Raw genomic sequence first — 20,324 nt, 5'->3', positions numbered from 1 at the left:
TCACTGAACTGTGTGTCTGGAGGGTTAACAGTAATACCACAGCTGAAAGTTCAGGACCAGACCTCCAGACCTGCGTCTTCCCAGTTTTGAGGACTTTGTACTTTGGCACTGCCTGTACTCTGTAAGCTCCAAAAAGGTTGAGTCAACTTCCCTGCTGGGCTCTCACCATATCAATGGCCAAGTGATGGGGTTCTACTTGCCCATTCTGCACCAGTACCCCCAGAAGCTGTTGGTGCTGCCGTGTTGCATTTCTGACCTGTTGCTCTGCTGTGACCTGCTTTGCTGTGAGCAAAGGTTACTGCTGTTTTCATGTAGGCTCTGTGTTTACTATTTAAGGTGTGTGAGAGGCTCTGGATTCCATCATTTGGGTCATCCTCTCTGTTTCCCAATTCAATGCAAATGGCCAGACAGGCAGGCAGCTCTTCCTTGAAAATACTCACATTCCTGAATAGGTGAGCCAGTTTCTGGCACTCATGATGGTGGGAACAAACGGTGGACACACCATGGTCATAGCTTTTTGTTCTTGTAAACATTGTTTTCAAAATCACCATCTCCTCTAACCATCTTAAGACACTTCCCTGGAGTGCTCAGCACAAGGATCTTGCACAAACACACCCAGCTCTGGCATATTCCTTCCAGGAGAGGGCAGGGGAATACAGTTTATTGCAGATCAGCTCCTGAACAGGGGGTCAACATTTGTCGTGTCCCAGATCTTCCTGTACATCTTCTAATCTGTTTTGCTTTCCTGAACTTGGATAAGCAGAGGTAAGTGCTGAATCTCCTCGATGTGAGTCAGTGGGTTTTTTCATATTTACAAACCTACCTGTCCCTGAGGCATCTTCAGAAGGGATATCTTGGACTTAGCTGTTCCTTTTGCTCTTGAACTTCTTGCAACGAGACTTGTGTGCATTGTTGATCACATCAGCTTCTATGCAGCTTCAGGACCAGGATTTCAACAGCTTCACCTTGTGGTTCACCTCACCATCAAGCCAGAGGAGGCTGTGATAGGACGGCTTGCCTGTCACACACTCAGTGTGCCCATACCCCTGCTGAAGGTGGTCTGATTCCATCAGAAACATTCTGATTCATAACTTTAGCAGGTGCAGCTCTGCTCATGGGTGCTTTTGCCAGTAGATTAAAATCCAGGGATTATGCATAGAAACTCCAAGTTGGAGATGGACCTGGTTAAAGATGGCCTAGAGAAATACCAGCCAGAAAAGCAGTTGATGTTACGTCTCTTGATACCTTAATACACACAAAGTTTGCCAGAAAATCTCAAACTCTCCCTGGCTCCCCACTGTCTTCAATAGTCCTAAAGGTATTAAGATTAAAAATCCTATAGTTAGTTTCTTCCAACCCTGACTCTGGCTTGAAAAGACAACTTATTTTTCAAACTAGTGAAGGAAAGAAAAAAAAAAATTAAAATCAATAAGCTGTTGGCTCTGCAGTGTGGATGCACTTGCAGGGCCAAAGAAATCAAGTCCTGAGATGCCTGTTGCTGCCTTGTCCTGCAGAACCCCAGTCAGGGATAAACATACTCTCTGTGTCAATATTTCTGTAGTACTGAGAGAACTTGCAGTCCTTATCTGTGAGTGTCAAGGACTGCAAAGTTAAAGTGATCATAACAGTCCTGGAGAGTCTGACAGACTTTTTTTCATTCCTGTAGGTGTAACTGTTCTGGTGCTGAAAGCTACAGCCCAGCAGAGCTCAGCCAGTGCCAGTCACAGCCACCAGCTTTGGGGCACATGGAAGGGATCCGGCTGCAAAAGGCTAATTAAAAAAAAAAATTCTTTCATTGGAAAAGAGTGGCCCTGATTTGTTAATCACATGGAAATGTGTGAGCAATCAATTCAGCCTGAGTAACCCTTGTTTTGCCAAGTGGCTGGTTGGCTCATCAGATTACTAATATTGTGCTGATGCATTAATGGGGAATATCAGGGACTGGGGCAGGAATACCACGGGTGACCTCTAAAGATGGCAAAGCATAAACCTTCCTTTTGCCCACCCTTGAAACATTTTCCTTCCCAGTCCCCTCAAAAAAAAAAAAAAGGTGGGGGAGAAAAATAATTATTTGTAACACAAAGCTGCTCAAACGACCAACAGAAGATGGAAAAACATGAGGCAGGCAAAATCAGCCTCTGTACAGCCACATATGGAAAGGCAAAGTGTGAGCAAAGCCAAACAACTCTTAGGTGTAAACTGTTGAGTAGGGAGTGGATAAGCCTTTTGCTGCCTTTCCCACCTTTAATGGGTCTGTGCTACGTGGCATAACAGCACAGGAACAACTTCAGCCTACAGTTTCTTTTTAACTTTACAATGCAGTGCTATTATTATCTGCAGGGAAATTTTAAAAGGCTTCAATGCCAAGGTTTATTTGCCTTTCCTGACTGGATCTTTTAACACGTAGCTGTCAGACAAAAGCCAATGAAAAAGACCTTAGCTTTATGTTAGCCCTGGTGTTTGATTGGGCTGTAGCAGTGCGAGAAAGGTTGTCTGAGCAGAGGAACCAGTCAGACTGAAATTCTCTCCTGAAAGGTGGCAAAAGAGAGAATGGAAAATCCCCAAGCAGGACGAAGGGACAAGGGTAATAACAGATCTTAAAAAGACTTAGTGAAGAGATGAAGAGAGGGAAGGAAATCTCTTAGCGAGGGACAAAAAGGAAGGGGCAGGGGAAAAGACAAATGTATTTTACAGCAGGGAGTGGGCTCTATTTTTCTGCAGTGCCAAATGAAGGATGTGGCCTGATTTGAGACATCAGTCACAGCTCCACAAAAACTCATGGCCAGTAGCCTGTCCAGGCCCAACAGTCATTCCTGGCTCTCATGAAAAGTTGGCAGCCAAAAGTGATCAGCAGTCATATTTATCTAGCTCTGACCATTTCTCCTGCTGTTAATAAAGGCTTGCAGTGTTTCCAAAACCTTGAGCAAAGCTTAGATGTGTGTCAATTTGCTTTCACTGTCATGAGGCTACAAAGGATTAATCAGTAAATCAATTCACAGCTTGAGAAGTGTAGTCAGACCTCATGGAGGGATGGAGAAGTGGCTGAATCAGCCCAGAGGCTGTCACCTGCCACTGTAGCTTGTAATTTTTTATTTTGGGTTTAAGATCCAAAGTGGTCCCATGGTCCCCCAAACCAGGACTGTTGTTTGAGGACCTCAGACTCATAAGTAAACAGTATGAACATCCCAGGAAAGAAAATTTTAATGATAAAATCTCTGCTCGGGAAAGGTGCTGTAGAGGGTGAACCTCTGTACACATTTCACCAAGGATGACCCCAGATCTGGGCTCCAAATGGCAGTGACTCTTGTATGTTTTCTCATTTTCTGTTCCACAATGATGGGTTGGTGCAGAAGTGAAACTTTTTATGCTAAAGTGAAATATCAGAACTTGGGCTATTGTATATTCTCTGTTTTTAACACGTCCTTTGTCTCTGTCTAGAAGTTTTGTCTGGATAGAAGAAGAGGACTTTGGTATTTGTCCAGGCTGTCCTGACATCCAATAGTCTGCTCAGGACAGTAATTTCTGTAAGAGTGCTGGACTCCCAGGAATTTCTAAGGCAAAGTCACTGAGCAGATACACAAGGGCTTTGCTGAAGTTTCCTTCTGGAGCTATGTGCACAGCAAAGGGGATCTGGACGTATGCAAAAAGTTTGGTGCACCCAGAACTTCTCACATAGAGCATGAGTGAGCTCAGGTCAGGGGTTTATCCCAGGTGCTCTGGACTCTTCAGAAGCACTGTGTGATAAAATTATTTATTGGGTTTTTTGGGGTTTTTTCCTCAGGGAAATTTCAGGGAGAAATGCAGAAACCCTAGATATACTTCTCTGTTTTTCCATTGCATTTCATCTCCCAGTGATGGCTGTAGCCTTGTACTGAACAGGTGAGATACTCTATAGTGTTCTGCAGTGTAATTGAAGTTACTCATTCTTGAGCTAACCAAAGTGACCATGAACTGAAGAGCTTTTTCATCCCATGGCTTATCTCAGACAGACTTACAAGCTCTTTACCTTTAAGTTATTACCTGTTTGTGGAAATGACTGGTCCACTGAAGATGGGAAAAATCTTTGTATTGTTATAATGTGTCCCAATGCATATGTATATTATAATAATGGTAAAATTAAGATTGTAACTTCTGGTTATTTTCACGGTAATAAAAGTCATAAGGATATTTCATATCTGTATAGCCACCAATTCAAATTTCATTTAATACCAGTCTTGAGGGCTTGGGACTTTAGCTGTGTCCAAACTCCTTTGCACTGTACTAAGCTAAACTGCACCTACTCGGAGAGCAGGGTTTTATTGAGAGAAAACAGTAAAGCAAGGTTTGCCCAAAATGTGTTTTTGGTAAAATTATTTAAAGCCAGAGTTTTACTAATGTAATGTTTTTTACATCAGGGAAGTTACACTAATGCAGATTTTGGCCCTGATGGTTTTGTATAAATATAGTACCCAGGAATGTGATGAGTATGTATTTATGCATTATTCATTGAGATAAGGTGGAGAGGAAGAGAGTGGTCTGTACATGAGAGAAGAGCCTTGACTAACCCCAGGTCCTTCAGTGATACCCACCTAGAGAGGCACAATCTCTAGGGTCATCCCTGCTGGGATGTGTCTGCCATGATTTGTAGAGGCTGATCACCCCCTTGGGAAGAGACTGGTTTGTGTTTGCTGAACTGTGAAATGTGTTTCTGGCAATTCTGAAGCAGTGCAGATATCTGGAGGATACTCTTGCCAGTTTAAGGGCCTGGGCTGAACCTGAAAAGATAAGAGACCATGGCTTGGTTCTGCTGCAGATGCTTGGATTGACGCTCTGTGCATTAATTTCCTTATGAAGTCATAAAATGAGGAGAATCCCTTGTTTTTCCTGCGAGGCCCACAGTTCTGCAGTGGGAGAGAGGGGTTGATGATCTGTCCCATGTAGCCCTGTGCACAGACCTGTTGTCACGAGTCTGTGTTCTGATATCCCAGGCTGCATCTTCCCAGGGGTTTGAAAAATAAAAACCTTAATTTGAAAAACCACTGACTGAACAGAAATAATCAGCACTTCTGCAGCTGGCACGCTGCATGCTTCCTCAGCTTGGCTTCAGCACTGCAGGATTTAAAAATGGATCCAGATCCATGCTGAACATTGTATAACTGTAGTGTGTGTGTATATATATATATATGTATGTATTTTAAGAAATAGGAATAACTATAATAAGACTGGGAGGTACCCCAAAACTCAAGATTCCCCAGCATGCTCCCGTCAAGCTCCAGCACATGAGAAGGAAAGGGGCAGGTGTACAGACATGGGATATGGACACGTCCAGGGGCTTGCTGATTCCAGGGACTTGCACCCCTCCAGCACTCTATGCATGGCCAGGGGCTTGCACACTTCCAGGAATGTGCACTCTTCCTGGAATTTGTGCATTACCAGAGGCTTGCGCGTGTCCAGGGATTTGCACACTTCCAGGGATGCGCACGCTTCCAGACACTTGTGCACGCCCAGGAATTTGCAGCTCTCCAGGGATTTGCACACTTCCCGGAGCGTACACCCCCCCTCCCCGCCATTCTCACACTTACAGGTTCCGCATGGCCCCCCCGGGGGCACGCCATGTGCGGAGCCTCCCGGGCACCGCCCCGGGGGCCGGACCGGTGCTGCGGCGGCTCCCATTGAGACCGATGTCGGTCCGGCCCCCGCCGCGGCGGGGCCAATGGGGGAGACGGACGCGGTCGAGCCTCTCCCCGGCCTCCCCCGACGCCGCCGTGCCCGTCCGGTGAGGGGATATAGTACTACGGGAGCGGGGCCGCGCTCCGCAGCCGCGCACCCGCCTCCCGGGGGAGCTGCGCCCGCTCCGCTTCCTCCGCTCCGCGCTCCCTGCGCACCGCCGGGGCTCGTTCTGGTTGTCGTGGGAGTCTTAAGCATTTTCTTGTTGTTGGGTTTAAATTTTTTTTTAAATTATTATTTTTGCATTTTTTTCTTATAACTTTTGCATTCTTGTTTCTCAGGTTGTTTTTTTTTTTCTTTTTATTCTTACTTTTGTGATTTGGGTTTTTTGGTTTTGTTTTTTTTTAATTATTTTTTTATTTCCCTTGTTATTTTTGCATTCTTCTACTCGCTCTTGGCATTTTCTCCCTACTCCCCGGCTTGCAGAGTTCAGGTAAGGGTGTGCGAGGGGTGCGGAGGGTTGCGCGGGTGCGCGTCCCGCCAGCGGTGCCCCTGCACCCCGTTACCGCAGTAGCCGGGGGAGAAGGGGGGGGGGGGGGGCGGAATAGGAGGGGGAGCTGTGTGTGTTTGTGCCACTGCTGCCCGGTTCTGGGGGTGTGTGGAAGGATAAATCCACCCCCCCGTCCCTGCGGTGCAGCAGGGGCCGCTGGGCTGCGGCCAGGGTTGGGGGGCAGTTTTTAGGCTGGAGCTGTGCCATGCCATGATGTGAGGGGCAGGTGGGGGGGCTACTCCTGCTTATCTTGGTCGGGGGTGGTGGCAAAGCCTCCTGAAAGGGGATGGAAGGAGGAGGAATACAATACAAATAATAATAATAAAGGCCCACACAACAACAAAACCCCAAAACAAACAAGCAAACGCTGTGCAGCCGTGAAAACCTGGGCTGTGTTTGGGCTGGGATGGGAACTGTGTCCCTGTCCCCCACCTCCAGAACCCTCCTGCTGAGCGTTGCTTTGGGGCACAGTCGGCTGCTGGGTGGTCAGCCCGGGGTGCGGGGAGCTCGGTCGGGGGGGGCTGCTTGTGCCAGGACCCGATGTGGATAAAGTGGTTCTTCTTAGGGAAGCTAAAGTTTTGTGATGGAGGGGAGGGTAGTTTCCAGAAATTAAGGCTTTGCTCACAGAGGTGTTGGAAAGAAACTAGAAGACCCTAGACACCCCCTTCTGTGTTTGGGGAGCAGCATGAGCACCTTGCAAAAGGAATGAAACCAAATGGGTTTCCAGGCTCTTAGCTTCTTTTTTATGATTTTTTTTTTAAATTTTTAATTATTTTTTTTCACCCATTCATTTTTATTGTAATTTCTTTTAAATGCTGGGCCTGCTTCAGTGCCTGGTTTGTGGCTCTGTTTGTGGAGCAGAAGTCATCCTGAACGGATTTAAAATCTTCTGATGAACAAGGGAAAACCTTAAAGAGATTAGTCCTGAACTGGAAGGAGCTGTAGCAGTATACTTAGGAAATTACTGTTAGCATCTCTGAACTGTTGTGCTGGACAAGAAATGACAGACTGGGAAATATGTCACCATGTTTCAGCAAATCCCCAGGATTTAATATTTTTATGTTACTCTGAGTCAGAATTTGCTTTCTATGTCTTCTGGTTTGGGTTGGGTTTTCTTGTCACTATTGTTTGGTTTGTTTTGGGTTTTTTTAGCTGGCAATTAGGTGGACAGGTTTAAACGGGACATATTTCTGGCAGAAAGGACACCGTAACCCTTAAAAGTTGGAGCCCATTTCGCTGCTGGGTGCTGTTGAACAGCTGCTGTGTTTCCTTCCAGAAGTGGCTGTTTTTCAGCCTCTCAGGCACACAGGTCCCTCTATAGGTACTTACATTTCTAACATGTTTCCAGGGCTCAGGGAGATGAAAGTGCTTTATGTAAACAGCATCATTAGTTTTTGTAGCTTATGAAGTCCCTCCTTTTTTTCCTTGCTGTTTTTTTAGTCTTCTGGTTTTGGCTGTATCGTCAGGCAAAGTAGAACTGATTGCCTTTTCGTTCTTAGTTTGGCCTTTAGGATAAAATATAGCCTGGGCCTGATCCTGCATTCCAGGCATTCCCCAAAATCTTCTTGGCTGCTCTGCAAGTTTTGAGAGTGCACAGAAAGCAGATCTGGCTGGTAATGTGCCTGGATCTATTTGCCGCTGACAGTCCCCTCTCTTCTTAAAATTACTCTGGTTACAGCAAGTGACATTGCTGCTTGTCAGAAGAGATGGGGAAATAAGTGTGCTGCCTGTTCTCTGCTGGGGGACCTTGCTCCCAGTAGTTGCTAGGAGTCTGTTGGGCTTTTTTCCCCTTGTCCTTTCAGCCCTTATTCAAATTAGGATTTAGGTCTATTCTCGGTGGACTATATGGATGTTTTGATATGTGCCTTCCTAGTTCTCACAGCCACTGAAAGAAAAGTTGGAGCTTTTTAATAAAAAAAGAATCTTACCAAGTGCTTTTGATACAGGCTCTTTCCCTGCATGCATGGAACAGGTCAGCTTTTCTTGGGAAAAAAAAGCCATGTTGCAGTCTAGATTTCGCTCACAGCACCAGTCTTCAGAAGTTCAGGCTGGAACAATGCAGACATAGGAGGGAGGATCAGAAACCATCTGAGGGCAAGTCCTCCTTTCTGCCCCACATTTCACAAGGCAGTCACCAGCTTTTGGTGCAAGATAGAAACAAGCTGCTTGCGTGCATACTTACGGGAAGCCAGTACAAACTTCTCGCATGCAGAATGTGCTTTCTGTTTCAATACTGGGAATACTTTGGCTCTAGAACTTCTGATGGAGGAACTTTCCATGAATGCAGAAAAATAGAAGAAAAAAACAAACAAAAAATTCCTGTCTTACAACTAGGTCAGCTCTTCTGACTCTTCACTTTTACTATAAGAAATTATTATAGGCTAAGGTCACAAAACAGAGCCACTAACCTCTGTTTGAACTTCCTCGTGTTCGGCACATGTGGGTATTTCATTATCAGTTCAGAGGCATTGCTGACTGACAGGCCATGCATACCAGGAAAATGTGCAATCTTACTTTTAAGTCTTTCTTTCAACCTGTCCCAGCTTCCTCTGTGTGCTTATGGAGGAAGCTATATCTTTAAGAAATATGGTTTGGTTTGGTTTTTTTTACCCTCTGTTTTCAATGAAATATTAATAAATGCTGCCAATGGGATGGAGCTCTTGAGGGGTTTTGTGTAAAATACCTTGCACTGTGTTTGCAGCAGCACTGAGCACACAGACACCTTTTGATTTTTCTCCAGAGAAGGAAAAGACAGGGCAAATTTTGGAGACCAGGCAGCAAAGATGCTCTGCAATAGCAATAACAACCATCCCTTTCCCTGCACAAAACTGGGAGCTATTGACTATTCATGGCAAAGCGTCCAAAGCGCAGCAGCGGCAGAGCCTGTGGAAAATGACAGCGTGTAACAAGATTGACTGGCATTTCCTTCATGCTGGATCACATGCCTCCTAATTCACACACACACAAAACCTCGTAGGCTGATCAAATGACTTCTATCTCTGCAGTCCACATACCTTCCACAGAAAGAGTTGTTTTATTATGCACATGTACAGCTCTGTTTTCAATCAGTCACCTTGAGTGAATGACTGAGGGCCAGTGTTTGTTCCATCTGGAGGTCTCTGCATTTGCTCTCTCAGAGGCATAGTCTCCATCCGTAAGCAATTTATTTTTTTTATCCCCTCTGGGAAGGGTTGGGGGGGGGGGGAGGCAAACATATGCAGATTCCCCTCCCCAAAATCCTTTCTAGGAAGTTTGCTTGGCTCAAGTGGGAAAGCACGGGATGGTCACCACTGTCGGTGGGCTGTGCTAGGAAGGATGGATTTTGTCCTCCTGCCTCCATGGGGTTGCTGTGGGATTAAGGCTCACGTAAGTAGGGGCTTGCGGGTTGCTGCCTGCTCACTGCCCAGACGGGGGGGGGGGAAGCTGGGAGTGCAGCTGCCTCCTGAGAGTCACAGTAGATTGAGATCCTGGGGGTCCATGTGAGCCCACCCAGTTTGGCAGCTGGCAGGAGGCTCAGATCACCTCAACCCCCATAGCCGGAGAGAGAGAGAATATGGGATGATGGGGTGAAAGCAGGCGGTGGTAATTAGCTCGGCGCAGCACCAGCCTTAATAAGAGCAGTGCAGGTGATGATGACGTTGGCAAACTGATTCATTACATCTGGAGAGGAAAATCCACCTAGTAAATGCTGAAGCACAGTAAATATTTTTGGCTCCTGACAGATTGATTCTTGCATTATGCTGATTAGTCTACATTTGTGGAACTGAGGAAGTTAAAAATAAGGTTGGTGGAAAGATACAAGATACGGAAAGGATCTTTTTCATGGCCACCAGTCTTTTTTTTTTTTTTTTTTTTTTTTGGTGGTGGTGGTGGCAAAAATGTCAATATTTTTTTCTGCCCATTCCCTCCTTTGGCTCTAGGTTTTACTGTTAGGTGAGAGCCCATAATTTATTTTCTCTTGCCAGTAATATTCTGGAAGGGAGCTGTAAATCTAGAGTGAGTGCACACAGTTGTGAAATGATTTCTGAAAGAATTCTTTTGCAAATACATGGTGCAATCCTGCAAAATGCTTCAGTCCTGACAGTCCTTAGGGGGTGGTACAGACATATCAAAGCATGTAGCAGCATGTGTACTCAGTGAGGCTGGATGTTTAGGACCTTCCTGTGAGCTAGAGGGCTTTACTAGCTTCAGTTCACGGAGATAAATGATTAAACCAACTTCTGACTGTTGCTGTTTTGTTTTCCTGCACTCAGGCTCTCACCTGAACTCTCACCACCTAGTATATGCTGTTGGGATATCCATAAGAGATCGCCCAGGAATGGTGGATCACTTGCTGCCTACTGATGAATCCTTTTCATCTACAAGATCTTCTCTTGGATACTTTGGGGACATGACAGCAGGGGTGAGGTCCTACCAAATGCTGCCCTCCCCCCTGTCTGAAGATGACAGCGACTCGTCCAGCTTTTGTTCTTGTTCCAGTCCAGACTCCCAGGTTCTCAGCTCCAGCTATGGAAGCACATCCAGTGCAGAAAGTCAGGACAGTATCTTAGACTACTTACTGTCCCAGGCATCTTTGGGGAACACTGCTGCGTCATGGTGGGACAAAAGGAGACTTCAGCCAGTGGTGAAAGAGGAGTACTTTAGGTTGCCTGAATTTTCTGTGGATATGGAAGAATCTGGACCATTTCAGCCCACACTTGAGGAAATTGAGGAATTTCTGGAGGAGAACATGGAGTTGGAGCTCAAAGACAGACCTAAAAGTGAGACCAAGGACTTGAGAGCTTGTAGCCAAGTTGCTGTTGCTTCAGTACAGCAAAAAGACCATATGTTACCCAGTGCTAGTTTGAAAGAGAGTAAAAGTGAACAGCTGAGCAGCTCAACAGAAGGTGGCCAAGCTTCAAATGGAGGAATGTCCCTGGAGAATGGGATACCGGTTATGCTCCAAATTCAGCCTGTACAGGTCAAACAGGAGTCCAACACAAGCCCCAGCTCCCAAGGACCAGCACAAGAGAACATTAAAATTGCACAGCTTCTAGTGAACATCCAAGGACAGACATTTGCCCTTGTGCCTCAGATAGTTCAGTCATCCAATTTGAACTTGTCCTCTAAATTTGTCCGCATTGCTCCCGTCCCCATCGCCGCCAAGCCAATTGGGCCAGGAGGCATGATCCAGGGTCAGACGGGAATCATCATGGGTCAGAAATTTCAAAAGAACCCTGCAGCAGAACTCATTAAAATGCACAAATGTTCTTTTCCTGGTTGCACCAAGATGTACACGAAAAGCAGCCATTTGAAAGCCCACCTGAGGAGGCATACAGGAGAAAAGCCTTTTGCATGCACGTGGCCGGGTTGCGGATGGAGGTCAGTACTGGGGGGCAGCACTATCCAATCCCCCTTCCCCTTTTTTAGCTCACTTGACCTAATCTGATGAGCAAATAGATTTATAAACTGTTTCTGTTCGCAAAGCTAGTTTGGTTTGTTTGAGAATTAAGACCTTTTTCTTCCTGGTAGGTAATCCAGAGGTTTTGATAAATTAAATAGCAGAGTATCACCTGCTTGCATCAGCTGTTGAAGTGTCTTAAAAAAAATCAAAGTAGTCCATTGTAATTTGTATTTCATTCCAAGAGGGTCAGATTAAGCTTGTTACCACAGGCAATAACTTATGTTCACACCAGTCTGGTTGCAACACAGCAGATGCTTGGCTGGTACCAGCTGAAGGCTGTAAGTGAGCTGGATGTTTGAGGGCACAATCCCTGTGGCTGCATGGGGCTAAATGTCATCTCCGAAGGGCTGTGACAAGCAAGCGTGGTTAACTGCAGCAGTATTCTGTGCAGTTTCACAGAAAATACACTCCATCCCACTCCTTTTGGAAATGCTGGCAGTGACACTTGAGCATGCTCTGGGCTTTATTCTCTGCATTGATCAGAAAAATGCGTGGGTGCCACTCAAAGTTGCACAAAGCTGTCTGATGTAACAACGTAGCCAGAACGCTGGGGTGGCGTGGAAGATTGTAGGTCTGACTGAGCAAAATGTTTCACAGCGGGTGTATCTTGGTTTTGTTTGCTTGTTTGTTCACTTTTAATACTAGTTGAAAAATGAAAAATTCGTAAAAAAAAAAAACCAACCCAACCACCTTTTAAGAAAACTTTAGCAGAAGCCTTCCTTGCTCTTTCCAGATATCTGAATTACTAGCTTGCCTTCTGGCACGTGTTAACATACAGCACCACAAATTATCATGGCAGAAAACAAAATCTTAACTCCCTTGTATTAAATTAAACTGGATTTCTTTCAAAGACTATCCTACAGAGCTGCTGCAAGCAGTGTCTAATGAGGAAATGGATTATGATCATGGGGAACAGGACGAGGTAAAAAGTAACAGGAGAGGGTTGTGTAAAAATGCAAGTATGTGAGACATGCAGTGGTTAGAAATGGCTGGATTGGTTTGAGGGAAAAGGTCAGGACGGGGCTGAATCCTCTGCTCCCCAGCTGGACCAGTTTGAAGTTTCCTTCTTGGTGGGATTGAGCTCAATGCAGTTCATTTCTTAGATGACTTTTGTTTCCTGTTTCAGTTTATGGTGGCTTTACAACCTGGTGGTGATTTTCTTTCCTTTTGTACTGGTGGTACTCCTCCTGAGCTGGGCTTCATGGCTTTCTGCTCAGGGTACACTGAAGTTAAAGCCATGTTATTTATCTGCTTGGTCCCATGAGCTGCTGGCTGGTTTGCTCCTGACCTGCAGTAAAGGCACACACTTCTTTTGATTTGTTTGCTGGAGCAGGTGAGCACAGGCAGCAGATGTGCCATGGGCCTGTGGGTGTCATGCTGGTTTTCCTTACCCTGGGAACTGAGCAAAGCTCTCACTTTTGTGGCCACTGCACATGACACATGAGGGTTTTTCTGATCCACACTGAGATTTATACAGCATTCCCAGCCACTTCTGTGGCTCAAGAGCAAGAATCTTAAGTGTTGCCTATGGCTGACCTTCTCCAGCTTTCTCTTATTACAGAGCTGGTGTTTCCCAGGCTGCAGAACCAAAGGGAATGTTTAGAAAAATAAGTGGTAAGGAATGGAGATTGAACTTAGGCTGAAGTGCCTGCCTTCTGCCAGCGTTACAGTGAGTGGTGTGGATCAGAAAAAGCAGGATCTAGGGGTAAGATGAGCTAAGAGAAGTGCAGGTCCTGCTCCATGGAGTACTCTGAACTTTCAGTCAGCCACAACATCTTTAAAGACGAGCAGCCCAACAGGGATGAGAAATTTATGAAGAATTGTGTCCTGCCCGCAAACAGCTGCCAGAAGAGCTTTTCAAATGCTCTTTTGATGTTTGTCTTGCTGCATTTCACAGCTGGTACCCTGATCCCTGACATCCCCAAACTTTGGAAGGGCTCTGTTGGGAGGCAGGAGGTTTATAGCCAGCAGGAGCTCTAAGCCCTTGGGAAGCTGCTCCCTGAGCTCAGAGGAATCCTCCACGCTGGCCTGGGATTCCTGTACATGCCCTTCATGGTACTCCCACATCAAAGGCTGGACCCAATTGAGCACTGAATTACTCAGTCCCCTTTCATCAATAAACCATGTTTACCATTTCCAAAAGTTCAGCAAGAGCTGTGATCTTGCATGAGTTGAGTTAAATGTATCTGGACTCTCTGTTTGCTCCCAGGTTTATATAATCTCAGATGAGTTCAAGCACTAAAACACTGCTGGGTTCTGTTTTCTGTCCATCTCCCTGCATTCTTGTCCTTGTGTATTTATTTTTTTCACTGAAGACACTTCAAATCTGTGCTCATTGAAGATAGCAATTTAAAAAAAACAAACCAAAGTGTTGCCTAGCACGAAGTGGCCAAGCTGAGGGGTGTTTTAAAGATTTCCCTGCTCTTACTGCAGTTATGCTCTGCTGCTGGTGCATATTTTAAATGCACCCTTTTGCCAGCCCCTCAGACAGCCAGAGATCCCCAAGGACCTCCGTGGAGGAGGCTGAACCCTGTTTGCTTGTGCCCTTCCTCGGCATGGGGCGAGAGCTGTTTTCAGCAAGCTGCAGAGAGGTGTTCATAAGTGACTGATGACCTGTTGTGTTCCACACCCCACTGTACAGGTCAGCACACTGATCCGTGTCCTACCAGCTTATACCTTTGGCACAGCAGCCTCTGGTCAGCACTGCTCCTGAGACAGCCCCGACCAAAAACCTGAGCTGCAGCATGGGCTGGTCCCCAGCAGCTGTGCTATGGCACAGAGCAGGAGCTCTGGCTTCCCCTCTGCCAGTGCAGCAGTGTGAGAAGTTGGGTTGTGGTAGAGCCTGGGAGATGAGGCATTTGTGTTTTGATGCCCTGCAGCATCTTCCAGCTGGAGGTGCCTCCTCACAGCTGGCTCTGCTAGTGACAGTGAGCAGTACAACTTCTGGTTTGGTATGGAAGGGTTTAAGGGCTTGTAATGCATATGGCCAGGAGTGTGGATGGGGCCGGAGGAGTGTGGGGAGTAGCACATGTGGGACAGGCCAGGGCAGGTGTCTCACTTTGGCCATTTTTGTCAGTGCTGTGCAAAGGGGTTTGCAGGTGCTCAGGAGGATCACTGCCATACCACAATGGTGTTGGGGAGTGGGCAGGATGAAACCAGAGTCTACTCTCGGCTGAGGAGGAGAGGTACAGCTTGGGTCATTCTTGATGACTGATGGCCATGGTAAGGACCATAGAGTACCAGACTGAAGCCGTTGACCTTTCTTGCCCTGTGAGTCACATAGAAATGTCCTTGTTTGCCTGGGAGACATAGGATACGTCCTACACATTAGGGAGCTCTAGGATTTGTCTCCAAGGGATGTGCTACAGGTCTTTTGGAGTCCCACCAGGTAGATGGATGAAAAAGACTCTTCTAGTTGCTGTGGGATTGCCCAGATCCCTCCACCTTTCTTTTGAAGGAGGAATTCTTCTGGAGATGGCAGCAACTTTGGGGGGAGTCAGCTGTTCCTTGGGAGTACTTTGCTTTTTCTAGAATTTGGCATTCTTCTGGATTATTTGCATTTTTGGGGGGGTGATCTCAGTGGCAGAATGTGCTGCAAATATCACTTCACTGCAGAACCAGGCCACCAGACTCTCCTGGCTTCCTTGTCCTAACCTTTGCGTTGTTTTTTTGTAAACACACCGACAGCTCGAGGTTTATTTCTGTGGGTTCTGTAAGTTGATCTTTCCGTGACTGCTGGGGAACAGTATTGCAACATTCCTGCCTCTTCAGCTAAGGACATCGTTATGAGGCAGTGTGTATTTTTATCAGATGAACTCATCCGAGCTCCTGGGGTATGAGCAGAGTAGCTCATTCCTGATATGTGACTCTTTCTCCCCCATCATCCGTGCAGTCCCCATCAAATTTTACTTGTGGAGCTCTTGTGCAGGATTAGCCATGTACATGGATGGCCAAGGGCACGGTACAAGGCAAACTGCCCACATCTGCTTTTATTCCTCTAAGTGATAAGCCTGTATGCTAAGAGGATGGCTCTTTGCAAAAGTGTTTTTCCTTCCCTGCTCCCTCTTTTCCCTGGATGTGGTTTCCACCAGGGGCAACAGGTCCTTTCCTTGTCCATCACTGAGTCCTACTGAGGCAGTCTGCAACTGCCCTCTCCAGAAAGATGCTTAGTCCCACTCATCTGTAGCTCTACAAGAGTAGCACTTGGCCTAACTTACTGCTAAGATTCCAAGGGAAATACCTGGCCCTGCTGCTCCGACATCAGACTGTGGTTTTGGGAAGCCATGGATGGAAGGAGCACAGGTGCTAGAGAAACTGAATGCTCAAGTACGAGGGGTGAAGAGAGTCATCTGTTTTAGCCTTTATGAAGATGTGTCCCAGACAAGGAACAGGTTGCTGGCTCCATTAGGGCATCTGTGTGCTGGTTTTCATGGCGCATTTGACTCTTTCACCTTGAGGATACCAAAGCAAGGAAAGAGAGACGAGTGAGAGAATGGGTGAAGGAATCTTCATTAGAAATGCCTCTTAAAGAGATGTGTCCATACTATACCTCACCCATGGCAAGTATCTGTGTCTGCTTTGCGCTCTCTAGGTACCATCACTGAACTGAGAAGCTGCAGGACCTGAGGAAATTGATCCCAGCTTTCCCAGTGCCTGCACACTGTTTCTCAACTGGCAGTGGAAGATCAGAGCTAATTAAAACCTTTATGTGGAAACTTATTTTTCTTTTATGAATTGCTTATTCATAGGAGCCCAGCAGTCCTGTTTTCCCTCTTTCATAAAAATAGCATATTCACTCTGTTGGTGACGTGATATTTTGCTCCATAAGGGCACATTTTTCTATATGTTCTTTCCCCCATTTATCCATCTAGTGCCCATGACTTCATTTATTTGTTGTAAATAAACAGCTGATACCATTTCTTGCATGCTCTCTTTCTGTGCTGGTCTTTGTTGCTGGTCTGGTAACAAAACACTGAATTGCCCTTTGGCAGGCAACAAATTTTGTGTACTCATCTGGGCAGGGCAGTTTTAGTGGGACATTATTAATTAACCCCATGGCTCCCAGTCATGTCCAAGCTGGAAATAGAGCCAGCTCTGCTGTTAAGACCAAAGGATTAGCTGATTTGAGTTCAGTAAAGCCTGTGGGATTCACGGTGGCTATTTGGGGATTTTTCTGTGGAGATGGAAGGTGGCAAATATCTAAAATTCAAATTACTCTGAGAGACAATTTTGGTAATTAAAAAATCAGTCTTCATTTCAATTTACCCACAAAGTATGCTAATGGCTGTTGGGGCCCCCCTGGATTTCACCTGTTGTGGAGTTTTGCATCTCTGATACTGAGATGTTAATGACTCTTTATTTAGCTTGCAGGAGAAGGTACAAAGGCCAGTTTTTCAGCTGGATCTGATACACCGTGTAGCTTCTGGCCAGCTATGTCCAGCTGTTATACTGGATTTCCATTGTGCTCTTGTCAGTGAAAGCTTGGAGCAGAGCTCACCTCTTGGTTGTTGACTCTGCTCGAGAAGGTTCTGTGCTTGAATTTACAAGACAGGTTGCAGGATGGACTTTGGAGGGGACTGGCTGTGCTGGTTGTGTTGAGCTGTACCTGTACTATTTGATTTAAGGCAAGGTTTGTACCAATGTTGCCTCCACGCATTGCTGCAAGTCCAGAGTTCTGAGATGATAATTGCTGATAATTGTGTGTTTCCATCACTGCTCCCGGGCACCAGACTGGCTCTGTTGTGTGTCCCTTTCAGTTTGTGCATTTGGATTTTGCCACAAAATAAAGTCTCCCAATGGCCTGAGAAGACTTTTTTTTTTTTTTTTTTTTTTTTTTAATTTTTCACTGTGAGAGAATTACCAGTGTGAAAACCCATTTATCTGAAAAACCTTCTCTTCTCTTACAGGTTCTCCAGGTCAGATGAGCTGTCCCGGCACAGGCGCTCCCATTCAGGGGTGAAACCTTATCAGTGTCCCGTCTGTGAGAAAAAGTTTGCTCGAAGTGACCACTTGTCCAAACACGTCAAGGTGCATCGGTTCCCACGAAGCAACCGCTCCATCCGCTCCATGAACTGATGGGTCCCTCTTTCCCCTTCCCTGCAGCCATCCTACAACAGCCAATGACAGCACTTTGCTCACTACATTTCTAGTGATAATTTATTTGTCTCCACAAAACAGTCAATGCTGTTACTTGATACCACCATGTATGAGTGTCCCATGTCCTTTAAAGATGATTTGAGAATGAAGTTCTTTTTGGGTCAGGGGAAGGGGATGCTTCTTCCTTTTTTTGTCCTTTTTTTTTTGTTTGTTTGTTTTTTAAGGAGATGTTATTTTCTTTTCCTTCGATCTTTCCCTCCTTTGCTGCTGCTGCTTTTGGAAATTACAGTGTTTTATTTTTAGCTGTTTTCTGCTGCACAGGAAAATGTAAGAGTTGCTTGCTGCTAGTTAATTATAGCCCTGGCATTCCTGAGGGCTTTGCTCATGTACAGGCCATTCATTGTGAGTTTTTATTAAGCTGCTCTATTTGTCCAGTTTGGAAACAGCAAATTCCTTTTGAAATGAAAACAACTCCTTTGTTTTTGGGTTGCCTGAGCTAAGGATTTGTAGGGGCTGGCCATAGGAGGAGGAACAGTGGGAGTCGGGGACAGGGGGAGGCAAGGCCTGGAGAGCGCTGGAATGTGCCTTTGCGCCTCCCGGACTTCTCCAGCTTGTGTTTGCCTTTTCCTTGGTCAGGGCTATATATAAATATTTCTGTATATATATTCATATATACATATATATTTAAGCAAAGACCTATCCCCAGCAAGTCTGAAAGCTCAGGCTGGACAAAATGTCTTGGAGTTGAGCCTTTTGGTGTCGCTGGCCACATACCATGTGGATGCTTCTCCTGTCCCGTGCTGCCATGGCAGTGAAAGGATGCTCGTGTGTCAAAGGAAATGCTGCTTTCCTTTGACTCTGGTTTGCAGCATCCACTGTCTTTAGCAGAAGAGCTGTTGTTCAGTGTGTAAAGCAGCAGGAAGTAATTTGTGAGAATGGCTGAACTCTGCTCCTGTCCTCTTGTGTGATCTTGGGGCAGAAACTGGAGCACCTGCCCTGGAGGATCCCCTGTGGTCCCGGTGAGCATCCTGGGCATCCAGTGAGAGTCCTCACTGGAGGCATCCAGAGAGTGCCTCGATGGCTGGAGCTAAGTCTCCATTTGTCTGCTGGCCAGAAGGGTCTTGTAGGATGTGCCTGTACCCAGAGGAGAGTGGGAGGCCTCATGGCCTGGTGGCACAGCAGTGTGAGGTCTTCTGTCTGAGGGTGATGTTCGGTGCTAATCCTCTCCTTACCAACAGCCATGTCAGAGCTCCACGCAGCTGGGTGGGTGGATGGGTGAGAACAGTAGCCAAAAGAAACAAATTTGTGCGGTGGCTGGCTGAGAAGGGAATTTAAACAATCAGATGGTAGCAGGCGAGTGATTTTGTTTGTGTTTCTTCTTGTTTTGTTTTTCCTTTTGAACTCTGGCGATTGTAAGAAGCTTTAGAAGAAAATAGAATTCAGTAATTAGGTACAATTTTATAATGGATGTTGCATTTCCTTTCCATTTGCAGACAGCATCTGTGTGTCTTTTTGTTGGCAAAATGGGAAATAGGAAACTGTGGTTCTAGCGCTGGGCAGAGCAGGAGCCCGTGCAGTGAAAGAACAGCAGGTCTAGCTGAAGCAAATGCATTCCTTTTGTCCTCTAGAAATTAATATAAATGAATTATCATCTATTGACTGGTTTATATCACATCCTATGAATGTATGTAAATAAAACTGTACATAGATGCATATCTATATAAAATATCTTTTAATAACATATCAAAATTTGTGTAAATTGGAAACAAAAATACCTATAAAGCCAGTGTACATAAGTTACAATTCTGTATATTTTCTTTTGTTCTTCATAAAAATATATTTACTTTGACAATAAAATGAAAATGGAAATTTTAATTCCCTTCTTGAAATTATTTTTCATTAATTTCCTATGTAGCCAGTTTTGTAACCAGGACATTAGCACTTTAAATTTCTATTTCCCTGGATGTAACTTTTCAGGTTCTGGGTAACAGGGAAATGATGGAACAGATCTGAAGTTGCTTTCAGAAGTTTTTCTCACCTTGGAAAGTTCTTGGGAGTTGTGTGATGTTTCAATTCTCCCTTTGGCAGAGCCCTCATACCTCGCTTAGCAGCCACACTGGGATCCGAATTGCCTTCTGTGGTTTCTGAATGCTATGGAACAGGTCTGCAGCTGCAGTAAAACTGTGGTTAATAAGCTAGAGCAAGAAGGTTTGAAGGAGATTTGAGTTCTCTTGATTAGTATGAAGGAAGAAGGGCTTCAGAGGCTGCTTGAGACTGTGGTGGTGACTCACTGTGTGACCCAGGACAGGACAGAGGACTCAATTGCCATGTGCCACAGTTTTCCTGTAGAATGGGGATCATAATGCTTCATGGTGATACTGTAGGACTTAATTTACATTTGTGTCATTCTTGGATGGAAGGAGCAAGAAATAAGACCAGTGGTCACAGGATTAGATTGTGAAAGAAAGACTCAGCACGGTGGAGGTCTTGGTGCCAAGGCACTTCAGTTGGCTCTCCTCTAAATCCCACGTCTGAAAGAGAGATGTTGAACGATCTGTGGTATGAAGCATGTCTCAGGCCTGAGGAGAA

The 20,324-nt window shown here is 45.6% G+C and overlaps 1 protein-coding gene and 1 long non-coding RNA gene across 3 annotated transcripts; one reads left to right on the top strand and one right to left on the bottom strand.

Moving 5' to 3' along the window:
* Nucleotides 1-5,626: 5,626 nt before the first annotated feature.
* Nucleotides 5,627-19,610, top strand: KLF15 (Kruppel like factor 15). 2 transcript variants are annotated; one of them, XM_030458764.1, is made up of 3 exons: nucleotides 5,627-6,139; nucleotides 10,450-11,557; nucleotides 17,546-19,610. In XM_030458764.1, the coding sequence occupies exons 2-3, from the start codon at nucleotides 10,515-10,517 to the stop codon at nucleotides 17,712-17,714; spliced, it is 1,212 nt and encodes a 403-aa protein (XP_030314624.1). In that variant the 5' UTR covers nucleotides 5,627-6,139; nucleotides 10,450-10,514; the 3' UTR covers nucleotides 17,715-19,610. The 2 variants fall into 2 exon arrangements, with proteins under 2 accessions (XP_030314624.1, XP_030314625.1); XM_030458765.1 differs by lacking the exon at nucleotides 5,627-6,139 and adding an exon at nucleotides 9,268-9,350.
* LOC115599029 lies at nucleotides 8,083-9,292 on the bottom strand. The gene is made up of 2 exons (XR_003988092.1): nucleotides 9,211-9,292; nucleotides 8,083-8,244 (listed from the first exon to the last, which is right to left on the bottom strand). It is a non-coding gene; the product is annotated as an uncharacterized LOC115599029 (long non-coding RNA).
* Nucleotides 19,611-20,324: the final 714 nt, after the last annotated feature.

Source organism: Calypte anna, chromosome 12 (assembly GCF_003957555.1).
Source record: "Calypte anna isolate BGI_N300 chromosome 12, bCalAnn1_v1.p, whole genome shotgun sequence".
Lineage (NCBI taxonomy): Eukaryota > Metazoa > Chordata > Aves > Apodiformes > Trochilidae > Calypte > Calypte anna.
Note: the sequence above shows the minus strand (reverse complement) of the source record. Positions and strands in the feature narration are given on the sequence as shown.